The 17750-nt window shown below is 40.1% G+C and overlaps 1 protein-coding gene across 2 annotated transcripts in view; it reads right to left on the reverse strand.

Moving 5' to 3' along the window:
* Nucleotides 1-17750, reverse strand: part of CA10 (carbonic anhydrase 10) — a 434572-nt gene that overhangs the window by 22514 nt on the left and 394308 nt on the right. For both annotated transcript variants that reach the window (XM_039846400.1, XM_039846399.1), the window contains exon 6: nt 169-264. In XM_039846400.1, coding sequence (XP_039702334.1) covers nt 169-264 — 96 coding nt within the window. The remainder of the gene's footprint in view (nt 1-168; nt 265-17750) is intronic.

Raw genomic sequence — 17750 nt, forward strand, 5'->3', positions numbered from 1 at the left:
TCATTTTTCATAAATCTCATGGATATAAAAGTCACCACCCTGCAGCTTTTCTTGGGCACGGACACAACCCTTGTTGTTATTTCTAAAATCCAACAGGACTATAAATGGATATTCTGATTGTGGTGGGAATGGCAAGAAGAGAAGAATAAAGGAATGCAAGACACTTACTTTTATAAATATAGAAACTACCACCAATCCATTTGGGCTCTTTGCAGCTTCTGTGACATTTGTATATAACTCATGGTTATAGTGGATGAGCTGCACCTGGCAGGAGGGAAAAACAATAATAAGAACAACAATCTAGCATTAAATTGTGCGAGGCACAGCATATCCGCCCTACATAAAGGTAAACTGCAAAGTAAATTGTAGAACAATTGGAAAGACAGTCTTGTAATTGAAGAGATTCTGTGTGCATGTGTGTGAGTGTGCGAGTGTGCGTGCGTGTGCATGTTTAAAATGCATGCATATACACATATAAAAATACCCAAACATATTTGCAAATATTTTCTGGTAACAATCATGCCTTTCATAAGCTCAGCGCCCATCTGGCTCTGGCTCCGTCTCAGGACATTTCCCTTAAAGTGTGTGTAAAGTGAGTTTCCCTTATTAAGAGTGGAACTGCCCTGCAGAGGCCGAGGTGCTCTCCACGGCTTCACGAGCAGCTGCTACTGGCAGGAGTAAGTCTTCCTCCTGGCCTCTGGGTGAGCAGGGAATTATTAGGTCCTGAGTCAGCCCAGTGACTCTGAGAGGAGACTGGCCAGCCTGCAAGAAGCAGATGTCCTGATGGAGACAGAGCCGATTAGGCTCCAATGCACCAGCCTGCCCGGGTCATCTGATTGTGCAGGACTCAACTTCCTCCTCATTAAACGGAGATCAGCAGTCTGCCTGTGGAGTCTTTGTGCAATAGGCAGGGTGGGTAGCAAAAGGAGAACTGGACTCGAGCTCCAGTGAAATAGGTTTTGCCTCTATTACCCATTTAAAAAGAACTCTTTTAAAAAATTGTGAAACATAGCATACATATATATTCACACTAATGCCCCACCAATTTTGAGCCACACGACGAAGCTGCCCGCACCTCACAGAGACTTGATTGTTTCCTCTGAAAAATGAGTATGATTATCTCTTCTTAGATATCAATTTAGGAGTGTGGTTTTAAAATAGATTTTTAAAAACAGTATGGAAGCATAATTTTTGTAACAAAATAAAAAACAGAGAAGTAAAAAAATATCATAGTCCCACTCCCCTACCTCTGTCTAATTCTATTCCAAGCAATGCGACTATTAACAGTTTACAATATATTTTCCAGATTTTTTATGCTTACATATCACACACAGACACATACATAGTTTAAAAAAAACAATATATAGATAAATTCCTAGAAATGTACAACCTACTGAGACTGAATCAAGAAAAAAATAGAAACCTGAACAGATGAAAACAAATGAGATTCAAGTAGTGACCAAAAGCTGCCCAACGAAGAAAAGCCCTGGACCAAATGGCTCTACAGGTGACTTTTATCAAACATTCAAAGAAGAATTTATATCATTCCTTCCTAAAATCTTCCAAAAAGAAGAAGAAGGAACACTTTCAAACTCATTTTATGAGGCCAGAATCATCCTGATTCCAAAGCTAGACAAAGACACTCCAAAAAAAGAAAACTACAGCCGTAATGAACACAGACGCAGAAATATTCAATGGAATACTCTCAACCCAGATTAAAAGGATTATAAGCCATGACCAATTGGGATTTATTCCTGGGGCGTAAGGATGGTTCAACATATATAAAACAATCAATTTGATATACCACATTGACAGAGTGAAAGATAAAAACTACGTGATCACCTCAAATAAACTCAGAAAAAGCATCTGACAAAATTCATTCATAATAAAAATTATAAAAAACAGGTATAGAAGGAACTTACTTCAACACAATAAAGGATATACATATGAAAACCCATAGCTAATATCAGAATCAATGGGGAAGAACTGAAAACTTTTCTTCTAAGATCCAGTACAAGGCTAGGCGCCACCTCCATTCAACACTGTACTGGAAGTACTAGCTAGAGCAATCACACCAGAAAGAGAATTAAAAGGCATCCGAATTGGAAAGAAAGAAGTATAATTATCTTTGTTTACAGATGACATGATCGTATATATAGAACACAATAAGGACTGCACAATAAAAAACTTAGAACTAATAAATGAATTTAGTAAAGTTGCAAGATTCAAAATCAACATACAAAAGTTGGTAGCATTTCTATATGCTAACAATGAATTATCCCAAAAGGAAATTAAAAACACAATCCCATTTACGATAGCAAAAAAAATAAAAAAATAAAAAAATAAAATAAAAAGAATAAAATACTTAGGAATAAACTTAACCAAAGAAATGAAGACTTATACACTGAAAACTAAAAAAAACATTGATGAAGGAAATTAAAAAAGACACAAATAAATGAAAGACATCTAACATTCATGGCTTGTAAGAATTAATATTGTTAAAATGCCCATACAACACAAAGTGATCTATGACGCAATGCCTATCTAAATTCTAATGGGATTCTTTACAGAAATAGAATAAACAATCCTAAAGTTTGTATGGAACCATGAAAGACTGCAGATAGCTAAATCAATCTTGAGCAAGAGCTAGGCTGGAGGCATCACAGTTCCTGGTTCTAAAACATATTATAAAGTTATAGTATGGTGCTGGCATAAAAACAGATGTGTAGATCAACGGAACAGAATAGAGAGCCAAGAAAAAAATCTACACATTTATCATCAACCAATCTTTGTCAAGGGTGCCAAGGACACATAATGAGAAAAGGATAGTCTCTTCAATAATTAATGTTGGGAAAACTGAATATCTATGTACAGAAGAATGGAATTGGATCCTTATCTCATGCCATATACAAAAATCAACTCAAAATGCAGTAAAAACTTATATGTAAGACTTGAAACTGTGAACGTACTAGAAGAAAACGTAGGAGAAAAGTCTTGACATTGGTCTTAGCAATGATTTTTTTTTTTGTTCATGACACAAATAATAAAAACAAAAATTGACAAGTGAGATTGCATCAAACTAAGCTTCTGTACAGAAAAGGAAACAACCAAAAGAGTGAAGAGGGATCCTATAGAATGAGAGAAAATATCTGCCAACCATATATCTGAAAAGGGGTTAATATCCAACATGTATAAGGAATCCATACAACTCTATGAAACAAACAAACAAACAAACAAACAAATAAATAGAAAATACCTGATTTAAAAATGAGCAAAGGACCCAGATAGACATTTCTCAAAAGGAGACATAGAAATGGCCAATAGATACATGAAAAAGTACTCAATATCATTAATTATCAGGGAAATGCAAATCAAAACCACAATGAAATATCGCCTCACACTTGTTAGAATGACTATTATCAAAAAGACAAAAGATAACAAGCAAGTATTGGTGAAGATATGGAGAAAAGGGAGCCCTTCCACACTGTTTGTGAGAATGTAAACTGATACAGCCATTATGGAAAACAGAGTGGATGTTCCTCAAAAAATTAAAAATAGAACTACTGTAATATGATCCAGCAATCTCACTTCTGGATATTTATCCAAAGGAAATGAAATCTCCATTTGAAAGAGATATCTGTACTTCCACGTTCACTACAACGTTATTCACGATAGTCCAGATACGGAAACAACCTAAGTGTCCAATGACGGATGAATGGATAAAGAAGATGAAGTGTATGTATATAATGGAATATTATTCAACTTTTAAAAAAAGAAAGAAACCCTGCCATTTGTGATAATATGGGTAAACCAGAAGAACATTATGCTAAGTGAAATAAGCCAGACACAGAAGGACAAATATGCATGATCTCACTTATAATTAAAATAGTCAAACATATAAAAGCACAGAGTAGAATGGTGGTTGTCAGTGGTTGAGTTGGGGAGAAGAAATGAGATGCTGGTCAAATGGTATGAAGTTTCAGTTATGCAAAATGAATGAGTTCTGGGGTCTAATATACTGCACGGTGATAATAGTTAACAATATTGTATCGTATACTTGAAATTTACTAAGAAGATAAATCTTAAATCTTAACACACACAAAATGGTAACCATGTGGAAGCGATGGATATGGTATTTATCTTGATTGTGATGATTTTTTCATTGTATTTACATGTCAAAACATCAAGTTGAATACCTGAATATATACAATTTTTTAAATGTCAGAGATATCTCAATAAAGTGGTTAAAAATAAAAAAATGAAAAAATAGAAATGGAATAATTTGTAATCGTGATCCTAATTTTTTTTTTTTTTTTTAAATTTAAAAGTCGTTTGTGGCTCTCTTTCTAAGTCAATGTGTATCGATCTACCTAAGTCTTTCTCACAGCTGTAGAATTCGCCATGGGGTGAAAGCCCCACAACATATTTAACCATCTTCTCACTGGTTTTCAGGTCATTTCCTTTTTTTTTTTTTTCGTTTCTTGTAACCAATGACACAGCAAGTTCAGCATATGTATTTCAGTAGTGGTATTAGCATTTTCCATAAGCTGATTTGAGAATCTAATAAGAGAATGCATGTAAAAGTGACTTGTGACTCTGAAAGTATAAGAAGAGTGTTCATTTTTAACAATATACAGTATTGCATTTAATAAAAAAGAAGGTAAAGTTTTAGAAGTTGAGAAAGTCAATGATCAAGAAAGGTGCTTGTCCTTAATCTTTGAAAAAACCACCTGCAACACGGTGGTTTGTAACTTTCGCTGTGCATCCAGATTATCTGGGTGCTTTTAAAACCCACCTATGACTGTCCTCCAATTTCAATTTAATTGATTTGGGGGTGGGAACAGGGAATTGGTATTTGTTAAGAGCGCTCCAGGTAGAAGACAGCTGAAGTGGAGAACCAGTGCAACATAATCAATTTGCATTGATATCCTATTAGTGCCCATTCAGGTGGATGGTACTCTGAATCTAAGAATATCCTGAACATCTTGAGTCAGTAGAGCTTCTCATAAAATGCTGCTCCTTCAAAGATCCTATTTGCTCATTGCTTTTTCACTTCTTGTGGATTTTGCCAACGGTGGCAGATGGTTATAGAGCAGCTACTCTGCCATCAGAAGGGCATCCACAGGCAGGGGCTGGTGAATATGCTCTGCCTGTGCAGGACTCAGGCTCGGCAGGTTTGTCAGACCTATGCTTGTCAATCGCCTCCTTCCCTCTCTCCCTTCTCACCCACACTCGCAGCCAGGACTTTTTGCAGGTGGAGAAGTGTTGCCATGTAGAACCAGGAGCTGTGGGGGACCTGCCACACTTCCCTTCAGTGTCGAGTAAGCATCTTTGAATCAAAACACATCCTGCCACCTGCTAAGATCATCCCACCAAGTGACTTACAAAGCCACCTGGGGATGTGCCAGTGCTTCAAGGCATGCCATTGAAACTTCGTCATGTTCTGAGAACCACATGAAACTTTGTCATGTTCTGAGAACCACGCCTTGGAGAGTAGGAAGTAGAGGCAGTACAGTGGAGTGATCCTTCTCTCCAGCTTACAAGACTGAAAAAAGGCAGGAAGTAGTCTCTTGGGTGCCCCTATAGGATGTGGGATTCTGTAGGAGCCAGGGGCTGTGAGACAGGGGCTGGCAAGTATAGGGGTGCGGTGAGCTCCGCTCTAAACTCGTTAACACATTTAGAATTTTGATCTGAGTCTTGCTTCCTCTTTGTTCCAAGGTAAGTTGGCTAGGATTCTGATATTATTCACTTTGGTTTATATTAGGAGTCGGTTGATGGAGTGCCTCTCGTATTAGGTTGAACTATATGAAATTGACTTTCGATCTACAAAAACGGTGATTTTAATAGAGTTAACATCATATTAAAGTTAAGCTATTTTGAATACAACCATCCTCCCACTCACATCCCACACAAATTAAGTGTTAAAAAGATGACATAGTGCTTTGCTACTCAGTGTGCAGAGCAGGGACCAGCAACAGCCACATCTGGGAGCCTGTTAGAAATGCAGAATCTTGAGCCCTACCTTAGACCTCTCGAATCCAGATCTGCATTTTAATAAATTCTCAGTGATCTGAATGCATATTAGTAGTAGCTGAGAAGTACTGGTTTAGCAGATACTGTTGGTTGGTTAGCAAAGCCCTCTTTTATCTGGCTGTTTACCCCTTTTCCGGTTCAGTTTCTTGGGCTTAAGGGGTACATGCATTATGTATGTTGGAAGCCAGGCTAAGTCCAGATCATAGGAGGCCTAGAATATGAGCTAAGAAAGGGCTTTGAGCAGAGGAAGAGATAATCAGCATGGATCGTAAGGGAGATTGGAGCAAGGAGAGACTGGAGGTAGGGACAGTATAATTTCAGATAGTGGCTGTTAAGGCAGAGATCGAGTCCATAGGACTTTGCAGTTAGAATGGGCATGTGTTTGTGGTGAGTAGGCATCAAATGATCCCCCAGGCCACAGAACAGCCAGGACCACCAGAAAACCCTAGGAGGCAGCTTGGCAGTGGTCAGACTTCTTGTTCCCACCTGTCATAACACAATTTTGGCATCAAAGGCAAGAGGGTGACCTGTACCAGTTCAAGCACCAGCAGAAGGGCTTAACTGTGATAAAGCACTGCTCCTCCTCCACCTGCCTCCCAGGTCTTTGTCAGGGGCAATTATAGTTCCCGTAGCTGTTGCCTTTGTTACTCTCCAGCCAGGCATAGTGGTGCCAATCCAATACCTACTAACTACTCACAATGTGCATGAGTGTGGGTGGCCTTGGAGGTGGGGGTCTGCTGCTTGTCTTGCCATTAATTGAGGCTTGGGAAGCAGCCACATACAGGTCTTGTCCTGCTAGGAAGAGAGTATCCGATTGGCCTGTGGGTACTGAAAGCGATGTCTATGGATTACTTCTTGTCAGTTATAGGTAATATTTTGAAACCCAAACCTTCCAAAGTCAGAATTTTTGAATAATTTGGATAAGCATTAAGCTTTAATTTAACTGAGCCCCACTTGGGGGGGGGGTGCTTACTTAAAGTAATCTGAGTGTCTGACATGAAATTAGAGAATATTTGACCTTCTGAGCAAGTGCACGAGGCAACTAAGACTGCAGGGACCATGGTGAAACTGCTTACAAGAGCAAACTCTTTGGGGGCTAATGATGACATGTTAATTAAACACCAAGTTTAGCTGTTCATTAAAGAGACACCTTGAGGGCTTCTGAGAGTCTAGTTGGAATTACCATGTGAAAGAGCTAAACTTGGATTACTGAAATTATATAACCTTGACTTTTTATTAACAGGTGTCCTCCTAGAGAAGCTTTCTGGAACTGTAAGACTAAGAAATGGCTGTCTTAGAGAAAGAAATAAGTTTTTGCTGTTCTTTTCATGACGCTCACACGTGGCAGACACCATGTTCCAGTGCATTCTCTGCATCAAAGTTCTCTGTGACCTGGTGTGACTTCATTATGTGGCGCTAGCTTAAACCTTGTGTTCTTATCTTGAAACATACTGCCTCACCTCAATTCTTTACAAGGACGTGGAATTTGCTCATTCAAAAAATCCGCCAGGGCCAACCATGTGCTGAGACCAGTTGGAATAAGACTGATAAAGTCCTTGCCCTTCTGGGATAATTTCAGGTAGCAGCAAGAGCTGTAAAGGCAACACACAAGATCTTGGCTGGCAGAGTAAATGGCGGTAGTGAAAAAAATGGAGGGTGGGGTGCAAGTAGGAAGGACGTCAAGTAGTGTAGTCGGTCAAGGCCTCTCTGCCGAGGTGACATTGGAGCTGGGTTCTGATGATGAAGAGGAGCCAGGCATGCGAAGATTGGGACGACTGGATGGAGCTGCATTGCTGGCAGAGAGCACAGACAATGCAAAGCGTCTGAGGTAAGGACAAATGGCCGGGTATGGCTGGGGAAGGGTGAAGGTGGCTAAGAGGTAACCAACTCATGCAGGGCTTTCTAGACCATGGTGAGGAGCTTAGGATTTTATTTCAAGTGCAACAGACAGTCACTGGTTTTAAGGAAAAAATCAATTGATCCTATGTGCATTTTTGAAGCATCCCTCTAGCTACTTTTGGAGGACAGAGGAAGCCTTGCCTACCCTTCTTTACCATGAAGCTCAGTTCTGGCCTCAGCTTCCCTAGGGCATCTTCCATGAACCACTGACACTGAGCATCAGTGAGCATCTCTGCTCTCATGTTGCTCTCATTCAGAGGTCAAGTTCAAAATATTTTAAAACCAGAATGGACTGGGTACGGAGTGATATGAAAATACGTAAACCATATGTAACTGGTGCAGTCACATGGGTGCTGAATATCATTGTCGACGTTAATTATCATCATCAGTTTTTGAGGATCGTCACCAACATTTGCTGAGCACTTCTTTGTCCCGGAGACGATGCCGGCAGTAACACCATCTCATTCACTTCTCTCAGAATTCCATGAGATAGCGCCATTACCTCCATTTGAGTCATGGGGCCAGTGGGCCACTGACAAATTATTTGCTCAAGGAAGTGGTAAGAGTTGGGATTGTGCCCAGTTCCTATGACTATAGAGTTCACACTCCTGCAGCATGCTATTTTAAAACTATTCTCTTTGTGCTTGTCTCTGCTTTTGAATAAACATCTCAAGGGGAGGGCTATCTATCATCATATCCCCCCAGTACCTGTCATGGGACTTGGCTTGGAGGAGATGTTGGCAAGTGTTTTCTGAATGAATCCTAATTCTGTATTTCATAGTCTTTATCATGGAAGGGGATTTAGAGAAAACCTAGGCCAACCACTTCTTTTAAAAATGAAGAAGCTGAGATCAGACAGGGGTTATGTCTTGGCCAAGATCATAGAGTCATTCTTACATTCATTCACTCAACAAGGGTTTACTGAGCAACTACTAAGTGAGGGAGAGCATTCCGAGTTGAAGTCAAACAGGGACATAGGACCAGACCACAGAGATCTTGGCAGGCCAAGCTACGGCGTCCGGATTCCATTCTAAGGGTAATGGAGAATTGTGCTTATGCCTAGAATTCTCTTAGGATCAAAGCAAAACTTTTTCTGTGTCCCATAACTGAAGTGAGGAGCCTGACAAAGGTTGGTCTTTGGTGACAAGTAACTCAGCTTTCAAGCTAATATATAAGTACTCATCTTTACCAAATGAGCTCACCTGCTGCAAGCAAGCTTCCAAGTCGACAGCAAGCTGTTCTTGTCATCATTGAGGCTGGAAGCAGCCTCTGGCAGAAAGGTCTCAAATACAGTCTTCACTCTGCAGCCGTGAGGTGACTCCCAGTGCATGCCAGGTTGCTGCTTGCTCATCCCTCACGCCTTGGCAGGGTGACCAGCTGTGTTTTCAGACCCCGATGGATACACCTTAGTTCATCTTTCTCAGCATGACGCTGCATTAGCAGAAGCCCCTTAGTGAACTCAGGAAAGAGCAGCTTTGTACCAGGACCACATGGTGGCGTTTAGAGGAATAACACCACCACCTTACTGTTGCTAAAACACCTCCGTGGCTTCTGATTGACTTTAATAAGACAGAGACCAAATCTGAACTCAAGCTGGTGTAGCCCCTGACGTTTCCAACCAAGTCTCCTTGTTCTATGTGCTCCAGCCACAGAGACCTTCTTTCGGTCTCCCATACACACCATGCTTCCTCTTTCCCTAGAGCCTGTGCACACGCTGTTCCTTCTGCTTAAAACACCTTTCTCTCCCCTCTGTGCCTGACTGTTATTCATGAACTCCTTTAGATCTGAGCTCAACAGTCACCTCTTGAGAGAGATCCTTATAAGCCACTCTCATGGCATCTTGTAAAAAACATCACAGTTTTAACATTCATTTAACGTCCATCACTTTTACTAGCCTTTAAGTATCATCCAGGCAAAAACTGTTTCTGATTGGCCCCCATGATGTCCCCAGTACTCTCAGCACAGTACCTGGCACATATTAACAGTAGTAAAGTAGGAATAATTGTTAAATGAGTGAATGAGCCATATAGGTTGCCAACAATAAAATAAAAACGCAATGTTCTAAGAGATAGGGAGAACAAGGTGCTTGGCTGAGCTGGTTAAGGAACAGCCTGGAATCCTAAAGGGTGTCTCTAATGGGAATCCAGGAACGAGTGTCACACTGGGCTACCTGTATTGCAAACCCTGGCTTCACCATTGGGTACCCTTGGGCAAGGCAGGTCTCTCATCTATAAATAGGGATAATAATACTAACTACGTCACAGAACTGTGGGGATGACTTTATGAGACAATATATAAAGCATTTAGCCCAGGGACTGGCATCAATCACTAATTAGCTATTATTGTTTTTGTTGCGTATAATTATTATATAAGCAGTAGAGAATAGAGCCTTTAGCTCCTACGGGAATAGGGGTTAGGTATGCGCAGCCCCTCTTTTGGGTCCTCACTTTGAGTATGTTCTCCCAAAGAAACTTGAGGAAGGTATTACCTATTCACAACCTGGATCACTTTCCAATTTATCTTGTCCTGTTCAGACATGTATGGAGCACCTACTATGTTCCAGGTAAGAGCTTTTAAAGAGAAATGTGTCCTCAATGGCTCATACTATATCACATAGTACATATTTTCAGCTATGTGGGCTATATAGTCTCTCACAACTGTTCAACTCTTTTTGTATGAAAGCAGCCATAGACAAAATATAAAGGAATAGGTGTGGCTGGGTTCCAATAAAGCTTTCTTTACAAAAACAGGTGGCAAGCTATAGTTTGCCAGCATTGCTAATTTAAATTTGAGAGAGGAATAAAAAACTTCAGGGGCATTCATTTTCCAGAAAGTGTTTTAAAGAGATAGGAAGAAGTACATGTTGAAAGGATCTAAGTATTAATCTCTCCTATCCTCTAAATGATAGTGACTACTATTTCACATATTTATAGCCCTTTAAACTTTTTTTTAAGGCATATTCAACTCAAGTGAGTTTAATTCCAGGCAAAGCATGAGTTCTAAGCGTCCATCCTATGCCAAACCCCAAGAGACCAGAGATAAATGCTATATATTCCATATCCTTAAGGAGCTCACCCATATTACCCCATTTGTATCCTGAAAAGGGCCCCCGCCAAAAAAAAAAAAAGGCAAGGGGTTAAGCAACTCTTCCAAGGTCACAGCCAAACAGTGAGCCTGGCCCATTTTGCTTTCACGTATACAAATGTTTCTTTCCACAGGAAAGTAGGGAAAAGTAAAGGTTTTATATTTTAGGGGAGATCACATTTCAGCAGCTGTTGCTGGAACAACAATTATAAGCTAGAACTTATTTATAGAAAGTCATTAACAAGTTTGTCTTTAAGTGCAGGAGCACACAGTCTGCACAGAAGAACGCAGTTTGATATTTATCAGCCGCTACATTCTCACCCGAAGGTTTGGCAATTATCACTGGTTTGCCTGGTGACTGATGATTTCCTGCATTTTAAGACATGGAATGCAATTATGGCTAAAAATAAAAAAGAGGTGCCTATAACTTCATTGACCAAAGACCCCCAAATGTGGTCCAGCTATCTCAGTAATCTATAAAACCAGAATGAAATATGGTATTTTTTCCTGAGAAGGTAACAAAACTTGGATTTTAAACATGGAGTTTTACAACAAGTTGTATGGCAATTTGCACAAGCGTAGAGTGATACGTTTGCGTGCGGGATGATTCTGGAAAGGGCAAAGCTTGGAACCTTGTCAGGTAACTCTTTTGTCCAAGTAGCCTCAGGCTAGTTTCTTAGCCCCTCTGTGCCTTAGTCTCTTTAAGTGTAATATGAGGATGAATCTAAAGATCATTGTGAGAATGAAATGAGATGGTCCACTGCACAGTATTTCAGGAACCAGGCAGGGTATAATCAAACAAACAAAATAAATTGGGTGACAGGACCACACGTATAAAAGGCGGTCGTCAAAGTTTCCTTCTTTTTCCTTTCGCGATGCAAAGATTGATCATACTTATCATCTTATTGGTTTCTGGACTTGAAATTTGTTGTCACAAAACAAACCGCACTCCAAGAATCTTCTAGAGAGGTCTCTCTTCTGAGGGGACATATGTCTCACACCTTTATCAAGAACTACGAAGTTAGGATGTTCCCTGATGTTTTTTTTTTTTTTTCCCCTGAAACATTCTGAAATAGCTGTTTCTAGAAACCAAAATTTCCTTCTATGATTCTTTTCCCAAAGTGTCGGTATCCCTTCCATTTCTCATGAAAGAAGCTGAAAACCAGAGCAGGATGTGCCTCCTATAATGAGGTCCAGATCTTCCTGGAAGTAACTTCTAAGTGGCAGCCGCTACCTGCCAGGATTTAAAGGTGAGGTCTGCAGGTCCTTTTTGAACCTTGGCTGATTTTAATTCATGCTCTGCCTCACTGGTGTCCTGCAACCCAGACTATTGCTCCTGTCCTCATTCTTTGCATTTACCTACTTCTCACTTATATTCCCATTACATTAAACTCACCTTGGTGAAGTGCTCGGATAAAGACTATTCATTGGCTCTAGAGTCAAACATCCTGGGTTCAAGTCCTTCAAGCCTCTTTGAGTCTCAATTTGCAAAATTATGACTACAACATAATCCCTCAAACTGCTGTTGGGATGATTAAAAGAGCTAAAACACATGAATGAGCTAAAGTGTATCAATGAAATGAAGTAGGATTCAGATGCAGTGGCTGGCACGGAGCAAGCACTCGTTACATGGGAGTGTGATTATTATTGTTAGAAATGTCTGGCTCAGATAAAGGAAATGAGAGACCCAGAATGATGAGTGACTTGTTCAGTCCCATGGATAACAGCAGAGCCAGGCTATGAACACTTACTTCTAGACCATATTTCTTAAGGACAGGATCCATTTATCACCCATTTTTGTGTCTTACTTTATCTTATTGTCATCTGACTGCCAAGATTTTTCTAATCTTTTCTTTCTGTAGTTCATAGTATAAAAATAGTAGAGGTACTGAACACGTCGCCTCAGACTAACTGCGCTCTGCTTCTCTTAGCCTCGTGATCATCTCTGTGGAAGATCCTGTCCTCTGGGTGAACACCACTATTCTGGAATGTTCAGGTCACTTTTGTTAGGTGTTTATTGAATAAGTAAATCTAAAGCCCACATAAAAAGTGTTAATGAAGGCTCATTTTGCTCTAAATTATTGTAAAGATGTAATGTTATACGGTTCCTTTGGTTAAGGCAAGAATCTTTTTTTCCTACCTCTACTACCCACAAAAAAGCTTGGTCAAGGGTTTATAAGAATTTCCTAGAGATTTTTACGGGGCAGATAAGCCAATGTCTCCTAGAATCATATCTGCAAGAAGCCTAAATGAATATTGGCTAATGGAAAACAGTTATATTAAAAGTTATTTTTATTATTTTATATTTTTATTTTACATATTTTGGATTTTATTTTATTTTTATTTTATTACTTTATTATGATCAAGTAGGGTTCATGTCAAGAATCAAGAGTAAGTCAATACTGGAAAAAAATCTTCCAGTGTAATTTGGCTGAATAAAGTAGGGAAAAAAGCACTACAAACATCTCAGCAGGGGCCACCCATATTTAAGTCACATCTATACCTATGATCACCGATTTTAGTGGAATTATTTCTCATTTCACCTGAAGAATGTGGCTTTTACAATTGGTTCTCCTGACCTAACTGATGTGATGAGTAGTTCCTGCATCTCTTAGGTTAAGATGTTATTCAGGTTATCCAGATTAAGATGACTTCAGTTTTGAATGTTAAAAAAAAAAAAAAAAAAAAGAATTCAGTGCTTCAACCTGATGCCAGGGATGTCGTTGCCTGAGGCCTGATCTCCGCCAGTGAACAAGGAAGGCAGCCTCCAAACAATCATGTGATGATGTGGGCCATAGAATGTCCATGGGAGGCTGGAAAAGGCTCCGAAAACGTCATTCTCCATCGCTAGGGGCCGACACCCACAGTGGAATGTGGAACCCAGAGCGTAATGTGAATATCATTTCAGGGGACCACGGTGTAAGGTTTTTATCCCCTTATAGTTATTTGTAAATGTTTATGGCCTCACCATTTTAGATATAACTAAACTGAAGAGAAACGTGATTTGTCAAATATCCGGGGGCGGTGAGCATTAATCGGTGCCCTGCAGTCAGTGCATGCCACGGCTGGATGAGGCTTTTCTTAGCTACACTTCCCAGTCAATCCCCAGAATTAGCAAAGCTCAAATCACGGAGAAACAGAGTTGAAACCGACCTCTCCGTTTTAATAAGAGGCAGTTGTATGGTACTGGGTTGTGTGAGGGCCTTATAATCTCGAGTTCTAGTACTAAATCCATGCTCTGTTCCTTCCTTGCTTTGTGACCTCAGGTAATTACCTAATGTGTTACTGTCTCAATTTCTTGATCTGTAACATGAGGCCAACCCCTTGTGCCTTCCAGGCTTTGGGAAGGATTTGAAAAGATAATCGATATATATCTAGTTGTAGTTCCAGCATGTAGTTCAAGGCCTGGCATATTCTAAGTTCTTAAATACTTGAATGAAAAAAGGCATGTATAAAAATCCTTTATAAACTATAATGTCATATATGTATAATGAAATATACACATGTATTTTCCTTTTTTCCCCCTGAAAATTGGAGTATTTAATATTCAATCATTTTGGAACTCCAATATATAATTCCTACAGGTATCCCTAGTGGGAGTATCTGCGGTGGGAAGCTACTCAGATGACCTCCTTAGAAGAAAAAAACCCAACTCATTAGAAGAATTGTAAGATTCCGCTGGAGGCAATAACAGAGGTTAAATTAGGCAAACCGCAGAGGCAGAATCTGTCACTCCAGGTTCTTAGACCAGAGGAGAGAAACCACCGGACCAAGAGGAACTGCCTTCATTTTTCTCAGACTCCAATCCTATCAGCAAGTAACTCTATTAAGACTTTTACAATGTATGATTCTGTCAGTCACATCTACTTTCTCGGAGGCCATAAACACTCATCATTGAGGAAGGAAAGATTAAATCCTCACAAACTGCTTGTAAAGCCTCTGTATTCAGTTGGTGTTAATTCAGAAGGGTCACTTTTGAAGAGTACTCTTCTAACTGTCATATTAATGGAAATATAAACACAGCATCTATTAGAAAATGGAGGAGAGCTTTCTGTCCTCTTGTAAATCAAGCTGCAGAGTAATTTGGATGAAACATTCCTAAAATTAGGTTTGATTTTGTACACATTAATTGCATAAAGTGTGATTGTTAATAACTAGAAATACATACTTTCAAAGCCATTACATATACATCCATCCACAGTGGATTGACTCTGGGGATGAGTAGTAGAAAGAGCCCCGAGCTGGCTGTCAAGGAGACTGAATTTTAAAGAACAGTTCTGCCACTCAATAGTTGAGTGAGTCCCTGCTCCCTTTTAGATCATGAGGTCTTTACCTGAAAAACATGGAGATTGCAAGAGTTTTGTGATGTTTCTACAAAATGAACACACATTGGTGGGAGTTATGGCGTGCTGCCTCCCGAGTTTCCAAAAGTCAACTAAATTACACTGAATTAAAACCGAATATATAAATGAGTTTCAATGGACAGCATGTTTAAGCCTGGAGTTGCAAATGGAATGACCACAGGGGCCAGGCAAGCTGCATAGAAAGTAGCTAGGTAAGGACTGCAAGCAAAGAGTACACTTGTGTAGATCAGTTTCTGGCCCTCCTGGCTGTGACCTCTGGTTTCACTATTTGCTAGTGTTTAGGCCAAACCAAATCAAACCCAAACGAAATAAAACATCTCAAACCTGAGAATGGACTTCCATGCCTTATTCATTTATAATTCCATAAACACTTATTTGTGCCTACCATGTATCAGGCACTGAACTGGGCATGAGGTGATAAAAAGAAGGAAGATCTCCTGGTAAGAACTTTACCTTTATCTCAAGAACAATGAAAAGTCATCATAAGTTTTAAGATGAAGAAGGGGGTGTATACAAAGGGATAGGGGATGGTGATAACATTGGATTTGCTTTTGGCACAGATCACTCAACCAAAAACTAAAGAGAGAAGTCTATAATTAGAGAGACTCTTTACTAGAGCACGTTTTCTCACTATGGTGTCTTACTCTTCCAAGAATCACATTGCCAGCTGCCTGTTAACTTTCTCCTATTCTTGCCCTTCCAGAACCTGCCCATGTTCTCAGTGAGCCATGCGTTGCAAACCCTGGCATCAGATCACCCAAATTCAGTAACATATCTCATGTGATGGTGCTCGACAAGTAATCTGAATATCTGCCTACATGTTTTCATCATAAAAGACATTGCAAAATTTTTTACTAATATTGTTTCTTAAAAAAATAATGAGAACAAATCAATCCAGATTATAGGGAATGGGAAACCTTCAAACACGCTTTCAAAAAATTAGGAAAAATATTCAGGAGGATTACTAAAGATGAATAATGAGTACAAAACAACTTTTGGCAAACTCAGAAAAGTATTAGCTTATTCAAAGAAATAAGATATAGGTCATCCAATTATTGGAAAATAAATGGCAAAAAATGCCAAGGAAGCCCCAGTAGAAAGGAAGCCCTATGTGGAAGAGTACAAAAGCAATAATCCAAGGACTAATTTAAATGACCCAGGGATAGCCGAGCTGGTTCCGGCTATTACTACAGTTTAAACAGAAGACGAATGCCAGAGGACAATCAATACACACCACACTGAACAGAAGAAAGGGATTATGAATGCCCATGACTGGGCTACTGGGTAAATTAATAGTCTCAGAATCCAGCCCTCCCTCTGCTATCCAGCCAGTGTTTGTTAATTAGGAAATTGTGGACAGTTGGGTCTAGACAAATTTTCATTGTGCGTGACTGTCCCATGCACTGTAGGGACTTTAGAACCATTGTATCCCTTCCACGAATTGCTTGTAGTACACCCAATTATGGTGACAATCCCAAATACCTCCCATACATTTTCAAACAACCCTTATGGGGTGTATGGGGATATGGATTGGTGGTACCGCTCAGACTGAGGGTCACAGCGGGGAAAGTCAGTTTCCTTGTCTGTATATTGGAGGCAATGATGAGACTCTCATGCTACACATCTGTGCTATATATCTTCATGAAGTCTGCCATGACTCAGGGGTCAAGTGAAAGTGATTCTGGCTTGCAACACCCTTCTGGCTGCCCCCGCCCCCCCATGTGGTTTGATTGCCATTCAATGCCAATTCTTTGCAGGATGAAGCTAGTTTCTTCTTTTTCTAGGATATTTTGTCTTATATAAGGATTATTTGATCAGATTAGTGAAGGGTGGGTCTGGACTGACAGTAGGGAAAAGGAGACAGAAGAAGGAAAAGCTGAATCACCCTCATTGTACAACAGGGGAGCCCAGATGGTGCCCTTGTCCCAGGCTCCCAAAATATACTCGGGAAGGGAAACAGAGACGGCATTTTGCTGACAGCATTTGGGAACTGGCATGTGGGCAGTCTATATTAAGACTTCAACATCCACGCCAAGAGTATCTGTGTGCGTGTGAGAGCACTGTGGCTTTACTTGGAAACCACTGGCCAAATCTCTCTGGGGCAGACCACATTTTCGTTCTTTCCCTCCCATCCTCTGTAAGCCAGGCCTGACCTTTCACTGAAGGGTTTAGCCCAATTCATGGCTCCATCTGGAATCTCTGTCATTTGCCAGGACAAAGGTGGATTCCAATAGAACTTGATCAGTCAGAGGGCAAGGTCTTAGTCTCTTGTATAGCCAGAGCATGGGGCATTTCCAAGGATGAGTGTGGACAGTATGGTTCATGTCCACAAAGAGGTAGCACCTACTCTGTGTCAGGAATTGCACCAAG

The sequence above is a fragment of the Pteropus medius genome, unplaced genomic scaffold (genome assembly GCF_902729225.1).
Source record: "Pteropus medius unplaced genomic scaffold, Ma_sr-lr_union100, whole genome shotgun sequence".
Classification (NCBI taxonomy): domain Eukaryota; kingdom Metazoa; phylum Chordata; class Mammalia; order Chiroptera; family Pteropodidae; genus Pteropus; species Pteropus medius.